We start from the raw sequence: 10,020 nt of genomic DNA, 5'->3' as shown, positions 1-10,020 counted from the left end.
CCCCCCCCCCTACTTAAATTGAAACCTTTTGTAGAATAAAAGATAGTTTAAAAAGATATCAAATAACATATAGGACTCGAGCTGTGCACATTATGTCCTGGAGTGCCACTACATCTCACAGCTTCCATGATCAAAGAGCTTGAATTTATCTCCGAGGAACAAAACTTTAGGGGAACGAAAGAGGAAACAAATTAATATTGTTCGCAAGGAAATATATTTACATTTACAAAGATTAAATAGGGACTTGTAAATGGAAAGGATCTCTGATGGCTAGAACTACACAACATAATTCAAGACTAGCTACAAAACTACTTCTTGACGTGTATATACATTGCCTCTACATAAAAGAAGTTACTTACAGAGACGTGGAGTTAAGGATTCCCAATACTTGTGACGAAAGGAACCAACCTTCTGTAGTCTCTCCTCTTTCCCAGTATACAGCTATCAAGAACCCGCCCAAGAATAAGTCGTGTGTTTTGCAGAGCCACCTCTCTTGGTGAGGGTCCTGATTCATTCGAAACCCCTGGCGCGAGGATGGAACCCGGTCCAGAAGTTGATACAATGCCATATTGTAAGGGCCCACTGCGAGCCTTGAACGATGTCTGAGGAGCAAGCATCTTATCCTCAACTCCACCATGTCCATTTTCAAAGGACCCTATTTCATGTGGGTGTGGACCTGTCATTGAACTACAACTCTGTAAAAGTGCTTCTAATACACTCAATGCCTCCCAGCACAACGTACTCTCCACCAACTGTGAGACTATTGCGTACATATGTGGACTTTGAGAAGCATCTACAGGAGTATGCTGGAGCAATGCCTTCAGCATTAGGAGTATTACGCGCTGGTATTCGACTGGTCCTTTCTCCAGCAGACGTAGTAAGTGACCAAAAGCCAATGCAGAGTGCTTTGGAAACCACTCGTTGCAAAGTAGAGGGGAGACACAAGCAAGAAGAATTTCAATACTTTTGATCTCACCTCGAGAGTATGCCATAAAAACAGTAGCTAATTCGTCCAATGATTTTGCTCGACACCAGATATGAATATTAGATGCAACTGAGCATGCTTTTTGATGCTGTTGCTGGAGTGGTGAAGCTGGCCCTGTCAGTGGATCCTTACTGAGCTGCAGGCAGAGCCATGGGAGTAAGCCTGTGATGTGCATCAGAAGTCTCGTTTCCGCATCCCCAAATATGGAATCACATGAGTGCACCGTAATCCGTGAAAGAACCTCTATTGAGACACCATGACTAACAGTTGACATCAGCCCTTTAAGTACAAGAGGCTGTACCCCTTCAAATGTTGGAAGATTCCCAGTAGATGGAGGCAGCTCATAGCCCATTCTAGATTCAATCCGTTGGAAGTCTCCAATGTCGTTGTTAGTATCAAGTTCATCCCGAGGCATGCTTGAAAGGAGTACATTTTCAGTTGTTCTATCCCAGAAAGATAAACGATCAATCACACGGGAGAAGAGCTCAAGAACCTGGCAGTATACATGGACAAAATCTGTGTGCATCATAGCCACACATCCCCAGAAGAGTTGAGGATAGAGTATCACCTTTTCAGGCTCCATGTTCTCAACCATTACCTGCAAGGTCAACAGAATTTCCATAATGAATCCTAACACAGGGGGTACCGGGTTTCCAAGACATCTATGCAGACAACGAAGGAGAGACACACAAGTATCACTTGTAACACTTGGCCGCAGTGCACGGTATATCTGGTGTGAGCGACAAGCAAGGTGTCGCGATGTACATTCCATAGCCCATTTCAGTGCCTCTGATCCCCAAGTCTCACGCAAATCACCTTGGAAGAAGATAGCATCTACCATGCTCTGAACCAGTGCAGAGAGAAGTGCCGCACTAGGAAGCTCTGTTCTCACAACAGACGGGTCTTCATTCTCCCACATCATGCTTCCGCGCTTTGATTGAACATACTTGATCAGGCTCACAACCTGTTGCTTGTTCTCTCCATCATTGTTTTCAACTTCATAAAGTTCCAAGTGTCGGCCCGCAAGTGAATATAATAGATTAACAAGCAATTGCTGGCAGTGTTCTAGAACAATGTCTTCTGAACTATCCATTGAAACAAAAGTGACATGAAAAAGCAGAGGCAAGTGCTCACGGAAATCTTCATCATTCTCATATGCAATTTCAGCGAGAAGGATCAATGCTATGTCAGCATGTGTAAGAGAATGCTGCTGATGACCCTGTAGTGCAGACTGTAGTTCTTTAGCACTGACCCCATGTGCAGCAACCCCAGAATGAAGCCCATCTTCACCAGAATTTGGCGTATCAATGAGATAGTCACCACTGTCCCTGGAGACATGCCGACTGCGGATAGTTCCAGTAGAACTTCTAACACCCATCAAAGGACCAGACATATTCACTAAAGCTGGAAGTAGCTGGCCTGATCGACCTGCATTTACTGGAACAATGTTCAACTCAGGAGGCATTGGACTTAGGGGGCCAGAGACACTTCGGCCAGTTACTCCAGCTGTTCTCCAGCTTAAGCTCCCACTAGCATTCCTGAGCGGACCATCAAGGGATCCACGAACAAGTAGGGGTGACATGTGTGGTTGGCTATCCACAACAGAAGTAACTTGAGCCACAGGAGGCCCCTGAGAGAATTCCAATACAAAATTTCCACCAAAATCTCCCTTGGAACCTAGACCAACTGGCTCGATGCTGTCCTCTAGCATGCGCTGGGCTAATTGGTAGACAAGGTGATCAATAGTACGCTGAGGGCATATCCGTGCTAAGTACAAACTCACCCGCTTTGCAACTGAGAAATATGTGGCAAAAGCACCACTTATTTCCGCAGATGCATTAGAATCACAATCTTCAATTCCCTTTGTGATCAAGAAATCCAGAACAGGACTTATGTTCCTTGGTTTGCTAGCAATTGTGCTCCAGAGCTTTTCAATTTCATCTGGGAACTGATCCCCATGCCGCCATGTGACATAGTAAAGGCTTTTAAGAAGTCTATCACTCCAGCCCGAGTCTTTGAGTTTCCAGAAATTAAGGTTCTCAATCCACGGAGCCATGCACGTGAGAACCTGATGTTGAGCTATGATGTCAACTGCATCAAGTTGCCTTTGCATTATCTCCTCACAAAGGAGTTGACTCAATTCAGGGTGATCTTTTGCAAGTTTACAAGAAAGCTTGTACTGAAATTGTTGGTATGAATCGGGAAGATTTCCGACGACGGCTGCTCGATAGCTCCCCGACCCCTCAGTGCCATCTTCAGCCCATTCGCGGACAGAAAGAGTTTCAAGCATCTGAAGGGCATCATCACGGATTTGTCTACTAGGGTCCACCACCTTGTACAGAATTAAGCTTAAGAGTCTTTGGATTTCACATTTTGGTATCTCTTGCCGCATATACACTTCTGCCAGCACACTGAAGTAACCATCAGCTATGGCAGCATCGGAGTAGTAGCACTGAAATAGAAAAGTAGCCAATTAGCCTCACTTGATAGAAACTTGGTCTCTCGTAAACAAAAATACAAAATCATACAAAAATAATAATTCCAGCCAAAAGTGTACATAAGAGGTGATCAACACGAGCAAATCACAGAGGTAAAGCATACCACACAAAGTGATTAGCTTGTAAAATGATGGATGGATGGAACAAGATATTTAGGAAGGTAGCTGCACTCTTTGTTCCTCAACTTTGTACAAATTCAGTCCTCATACATCATATCTACTCTTACAAAAAAATGGTAATTGTTCTTTCCATTTTGAAAAATTAAAGCTGTCTTCCATTGTAATAAGACAATGTGGCGATTGCAATGATTAAATAACCCAATGCCCAACTTTGTAGTCATCAAAGCTGTATTTAAAAATAAAAATGATACCAACTTTAAGGATGCTGACACAAACCAACACAGTCCATCAGTTATTCGTTGTAATAAAAGTATTCTAATAAATCAAGCATTAATCAACCCTCGCTCAACCATATGATTCTTGCTTCACCATTATAATTCAACAATCAAAACCCTTTTACTTCAAGCATTCTTCGATTTTTAGCCTTAGCCTTTGTGCATGCAAATTTTCCTTTTGAGACCACAACAATCTTCACAAATTGTATGGATATAGACATGTCCCATCCAAAAATCTTTTTTCAATTTATAATCTTCAAAAGAGAACTCTGTTGTAAATTATAACAAGACACAAATGCATCATAAATGGTATAAAAGAATATATTTACCTGATCAATGCAAGCGGGAAACAGGTCCAAATTTGTAAGCAGGAGATTCTTCAAAGCCAATTTTGCTAAAGAGACACGGTTGTGACCCCCTCGTTGCCTATCACGACCAGCAGTGCCTCGACTGCCTTCGACAGATTTAGAGTAAGATGGAGTTCTAGGATCAGCTGGTGAGTAACCAAAGGGAGCCCTGGGTGCAGGTTCAATAAAAAGACTATTTATCCAAGAAATGACCCTGCCACTCATTTTCCTAGCATTATCATCAAAGCAGGGCCCATACAAGAGTGAAGCCATAGCAGTCATGGAAGCCCACTGGATTGCTTCAATTTGTTCACTAAGTTCTTTATCAAATAATATCTTGTCAACAGAATCTTTTGACCGAGCATGTTGAGAAGATTTGTAACGTTCTACCTCACGTCTATAATCGCTAACACCATCCTGGCCCCATGTTCCACCTGTATCATCAGACCAGGAGAGTAGAAGATCAAATAGTCGCTTTCTAGTTCTAAGGTCAAACTTCTCTGACCTTGACTCCACAAATTCTGGGGCTAGAGATCTCAGAACAGAAGCAAGTGAATAACGAAGAGGTTGCATTTCCTGGAAGCTCTCCATAGGTGCTGTCAAGATTTGTTTGGTTGTGTCATCAATGAACTTGAGATAATGCCGACGGAAAACTGATTTACGGGCCAGCATGCCCGGCCAGATTTTCTCCGCAACAGTACGATAAATATTTGAAATGTGAGTACGAAGCTCCTCACGGCGTGGCTTTTGGCTCTGTAAGTATGGAAGTCAGTTAGTCATCATAAGAAGAAACTTTAACAGAAAGCACCTAGTACTCTATGGGGAAAAATAAATGTACATCTTCCCGACATTGCTTTGGTTTTTACCATAAGAATAGATGCAACAAACTTACTTGACCTTCCTCAAAGGGACTTCACGTATATGAGTGCAAAACCATGCATGTATGACATATTCAACTATTCATTCAGCTTTATAAATAAAAGTAGTTTCATTCAGGGGAAAATAAACTTATAAAATAGGATAAAAAATCACAACGGACAACTAGCAGTGACCAGGAAAATAATTGATAAATGACAGGGGTAACAAAGTGGTTTCTTTGATTGATATTCTAAACTGATGACAAGTGGGTTGCGCATTTTAACGTTTCAATCTTGTTCTCAATTACTTGTTTTCATTGTGACATACGAAAATTTCCATAATGAAACATTAAAGAAAAGTACTACTTCATCTTTTCTTGGTTAATGCTCCAATTCCAGTGTTTTGATTCTTTTCCAACTCAAGCAATCGTGGTTAACTTGTGAGTATAAAATTTTGGCTCTAAGTATTATTTATTCTAATTAAGAAAATCCACAAAAAGCCAAATGCCTCTTGAATCTCAAAATACAAAACGACACAACTTCACAAATATCATTTAATAAAAGATAATGCCCTTTGATTAAATCTTGGATAATACCTTCCACTTTGGCTTTCCCTCTGTCTCCAAGGAAACCTCATCAATAAAAGATGCAAGCTCACTGAACATTAACTCACAAGCTTCAAAATGCGAGTGGCCAAGAGCCATGGTGGCTGCATGCTGATTAGGAGAACTGACAAACTTTAGTATATGTAGATAAACTTAATGAAGTTAGGTTTAAAAGCAGATAACTTACTAAATCAGTTTAACAATTTACAACCATAAGAGAGGCCCAAAAAAGGGAAAGAAAGAAGGAAAGTTGAGGCAGAAAATTTGTCTAGAAAATGTGCTCACCACATGTGCTTCTGATCCAGATTTTATTGAAGGGAAAATAAGGTGATAAAGATCTTTCGCTTTTCCCGTGGCAGGACTTTCTCTGGGACCTGGCGGGCATGAACATAAGAACATGGCATACATTAGCCACTGATCCAATTTGTTGTCTGAATCTTGGGATGGATGAGCCTTTCCACCTAAATCAACTGGTGTGACATGAGCAAGACGTTGCAAAACCTCAACCCTGCCAGCCAAAATTTTGTTTACAAAATACATTCTAGAGTAGAAACTTCTAGCGTTGACCATTAAATCTCAGAGAGACATTAGAGGGCTCCATATTGACCAAGAACTCGTACAAGACCAAGCCAAAAAGTAACCCAGAATGGTGAATCTTTAAAAAAATGTATAATTGTCAAGAAAGCAACTTTGGGAGAGCATTAATTACCTCGCTTCCTGAACAGAACTTGGGCACAGCTCAGAAGCATACTTAACCAACTCACTAAGAGAACGTGCCCACCTGTTCTTATCGGGGCTTTCAAATATTATGGACTGAAGAGTAACATCTGGAGGGATTGTATCAGATTCTCGTTTCAAATCAAACGGACGCCCCGTATCCCAGTAACAATTTTGAACGATGTCATCCTGTAGTTTCCAAAAATCAAGTTTGACATATCATCAAATCATTGCAGTTCGATGAGTCACTGAAAAGGAACAGCAGAGAAGTGCAAATAACATTAAAAGAAAAATACCCCATGCTCCTCTAGGACATCTATAATAAATATTGGCTCGGCTTCATATTTAAGAGTATAATCTGGTTGGTCAAGTATTGCAAGGTCTTGAATGTCGTTCCGCAAGGCACGCACACAGCGTAATAACTCCAATGCGGTATGCCTAATTTGACTATCCACAGAACTAAGGAAGATCAAACCAACTGCATCTATCTCTGAAGCACGAAATTCAGCTACTTCTCCCGACTGGCAAAATGATGGCTTCTTGAATCCATCAGTTCTTTGAACAGTACGCTTTTCATCATGCACATCATTTTCCAAACGATCCTCAATCAAACAAGCTCTCCAAAAGCGCATAAGTTCCAATAAGCGCCCCAGTGATGTTTGTATAAGAAGTGGAAATTCATCAGGAAGCCGTAGAATGAAGTTAGCCATCCCTCGCATCACTGCAAAGCGACGATGAGGAAGATATCTAACTATCCTGTTCAGTACCTGAACTGCTTCTTCACGAACACCAGGATCAATACTAATTCCATGCTGAGGTATTATCTCAGTTATTTTATCACTTCTTCCAACTTCTTCGATCAAATATGGTATACACTTCAGGACTGAACGGAATAGATATCCTTGGGACTTCTCCTTTGTTACAGAATCTGGGAACAGAGCAATTCATTTTACTTTGTCCAATAAAAATGAAAGCTAGATATTTGAATATAGGAAAGAGAAGATCAAGTGATAAGTTTACAAACAACAACTAAAACAGGCAAACAACACCAAAAAAGGAGACCCAGACTATTTCTGTCAGTAGCGAGAAACAACTAAAACTAATACAAATTCACATGATCTGCTAACTGGAGGTAGTCGACTTCCGGAAGGAGAATAGTTTTATAGTGTGTGGTTGTTCTCTTACTTCAACCAAAAACACGTAAGTTTTTAAGATAAGTACAAAGAAATTTACGTTTATAGATTTATCAAAACTATGACTACTTCCTGCAGTTGATTCAAAGTCATTTCATGATGAATATTTTATATTTCACTCTTATATGGCAGTTCCGACAACATAATCTGGCATCAAGGAGTTCATTATGCCATACATGCAGGCACCATGTACACCTTTAACATCTAGTATATTATCAAGTAAAGCAGGCCCTCCTAGGTATGCACCTCACTGAGGTCCTTAATCTTCAATTCCTTCAACACCCAATCTAACTTCTTCATACCAATAGGGTTTTTTTTTCCCCCCTTTCCAGTCAACTTTTTTCTCCTTTTTTGTAAGAAAATTTCCACCGAGGAGAAATTAAATTTCCAGAAACTTATACCAAAAGAAGGGGTCTTGAACCCCAATCAAAAGGAGGACTTCCTCCTTTTATTCTTATTTCTGACAGCATATGATAATGTATCTATTGTTTTTTTATGTCATTTTTATGTTTTATATGAATGTAATATATTAAAAATTTTAAACCACCTAGGGTTAGCCTAGTGGTTAGTCAACAAGAGCCATGTAAATAATAAAGGGTTTAGAAGGAATGGTTGCAAATCATGGTGGTCACCTCTTTAAGATTTAATAATACTACAAGTTACCTTAATATCCAAAATTATAGGGTCAGACGGTTGTCTTATGGGATAAATCAAGATGCGTGCAAGTTGGTTCGAACACTCATGACTATCAAAAATAATATACATTCAGTTCATATATTTAAAAACAGGTGTCTTTGGCCATATATTCTCTTCAATGTGTTATATGAACATGATAACACAATTTTCTAATAGTTTGAACTTGGCTCTAAGAAAATTGACTTAAAAAATAAAGTTTGGTTTATTTTTTGTTAGGTTTTTGTATCAAGGTGGAAGATTCCTTACATGCTGATGTGAGTTAATATAATCGTATTTTAACAAATAAAAATATCAATTTTACTCTAGCTTTATTTAGTCAGTTACTCAAAGACCTGAAGCATAACCATTCTGAAGCTTTAAAAAATTTATAATAATACGACTGCTACTACTACTACTAATAATGATAATACTATTACTAGATTCTACGCTTCATCCTTTTCTCATTCTACTATCTTCCACAAAGCTACAGCATGTAAAGCATTAGAAAACAATTTACCAATGTTGGTCCTTGAAGAAGTTAGAAGAGCCTGACTGTAGGTTCTATGACAAGACCTTAAAATCGATTCAATTGCTGCCTTCACCTTGGGAATATAGTGGCCAATATCATGACCTGCTAATACAACAAAGTTGATTAGGTTAAACAATATTATAGACAAATTCAGAGGCTTTTAACTTGTTGGTTACCTCTAAATATCTCCAAACCAATGTGCTGGCCTGAAGGAGACGTAACAATGGCAAGGAGAGCACGAAGACCAATAACTTTTGCCTCACCAGAACTATCTTGTTTTAATAATTCCAACAACAAGTGGTTCATGGCAAAATCAAGATTGTGCTCCGCAATAGTCACGCAAAATTCAACTAGTTTATCGTGTTGAACATCTTGAGTAAGCAATCCTTTCTTTAGAACTGTAAGGAGTTGAGATGTCACACTGTCTAAGTAGTCCCATATACGATTTGGTGCCTGATTAGCTGCATGAACACTCAAGTAAAACCTCAAAACCCGATGAAGACAGTCCAAGGCCATAAATCGATGATTCTTGTCCTGCACAATTGAACTAGAGTTTCATAAATTTGAGTGATGGAAACAGGATGGCATATTCAGTCTCCACTTGAAGAAACTTCCCACATTGAAAATTGAAAAAGACTAAAGGACTTATTAGAATTAATTGTAGTCATCATTGCTCCTTAACTCAAACGTAAATGGAACTTACTCTAAGAAGCTTGTAGAGTTGCTCCATGTGGGGACTTAAGTTGTTGTGAAATATTTGAGGGTCACCAAGACAAAGTAGAAGAGTGACCAGTGGATAACCAACCTAGAACACAAAAAACAATAATGTAAAGCACAGGAGGAAAAACAGACATGATGTTGGATATGAAGAAGAAAGTTAATATGAAAAATCCATAAAAACAATATGACGTCAAAGATATCTAGCCAACCCAAGTATTGCTCAGCTATTCCCAGAGACAACAATCTCATCAATTTTGGAAAATATTTTTTTATCCGCCAATTTTTTACAGTATCTGATAACTGTTAGAAATATCTTTACCTTAGCATATATTTATCTCCAAACAGTATATCCTCTGTATAGTTTAAGTTAGAATGTAATTAAGGCTGGCCAGTTCTTCAACAAAAAAAAAAAAAAAAAAAAAAAAAAAAAAAAAAAAAAAAAAAAAAAAAAAAAAAAAAAAAAAAAAAAAAAAAAAAAAAAAAAAAAAAAAAAAAAAAAA

General features: G+C 39.0%; 1 protein-coding gene across 2 annotated transcripts in view; it reads right to left on the bottom strand.

Moving 5' to 3' along the window:
- Window positions 1-165: 165 nt before the first annotated feature.
- LOC111489815 (cell polarity protein mor2-like) overlaps window positions 166-10,020 on the bottom strand; it is a 15,814-nt gene continuing 5,959 nt past the window's right edge. The window contains exons 9-17 of one of the 2 annotated variants that reach the window (XM_023138212.1): window positions 9,504-9,605; window positions 8,977-9,334; window positions 8,789-8,902; window positions 6,700-7,331; window positions 6,396-6,592; window positions 5,972-6,194; window positions 5,678-5,797; window positions 4,207-4,977; window positions 166-3,437 (exon numbers count right to left, since the gene is read on the bottom strand). In XM_023138212.1, the coding sequence (XP_022993980.1) occupies window positions 372-3,437; window positions 4,207-4,977; window positions 5,678-5,797; window positions 5,972-6,194; window positions 6,396-6,592; window positions 6,700-7,331; window positions 8,789-8,902; window positions 8,977-9,334; window positions 9,504-9,605 (5,583 nt within the window). In that variant the 3' untranslated portion in view covers window positions 166-371. Of the gene's footprint in view, window positions 3,438-4,206; window positions 4,978-5,677; window positions 5,798-5,971; window positions 6,195-6,395; window positions 6,593-6,699; window positions 7,332-8,788; window positions 8,903-8,976; window positions 9,348-9,503; window positions 9,606-10,020 lie in introns of those variants that run through there. The other variant, XM_023138213.1, reaches the window with a different exon arrangement.

The sequence above is a fragment of the Cucurbita maxima genome, unplaced genomic scaffold (assembly GCF_002738345.1).
Source record: "Cucurbita maxima cultivar Rimu unplaced genomic scaffold, Cmax_1.0 Cma_Scf00014, whole genome shotgun sequence".
Taxonomy (NCBI): Eukaryota; Viridiplantae; Streptophyta; class Magnoliopsida; order Cucurbitales; family Cucurbitaceae; genus Cucurbita; species Cucurbita maxima.
Note: the sequence above shows the minus strand (reverse complement) of the source record. Positions and strands in the feature narration are given on the sequence as shown.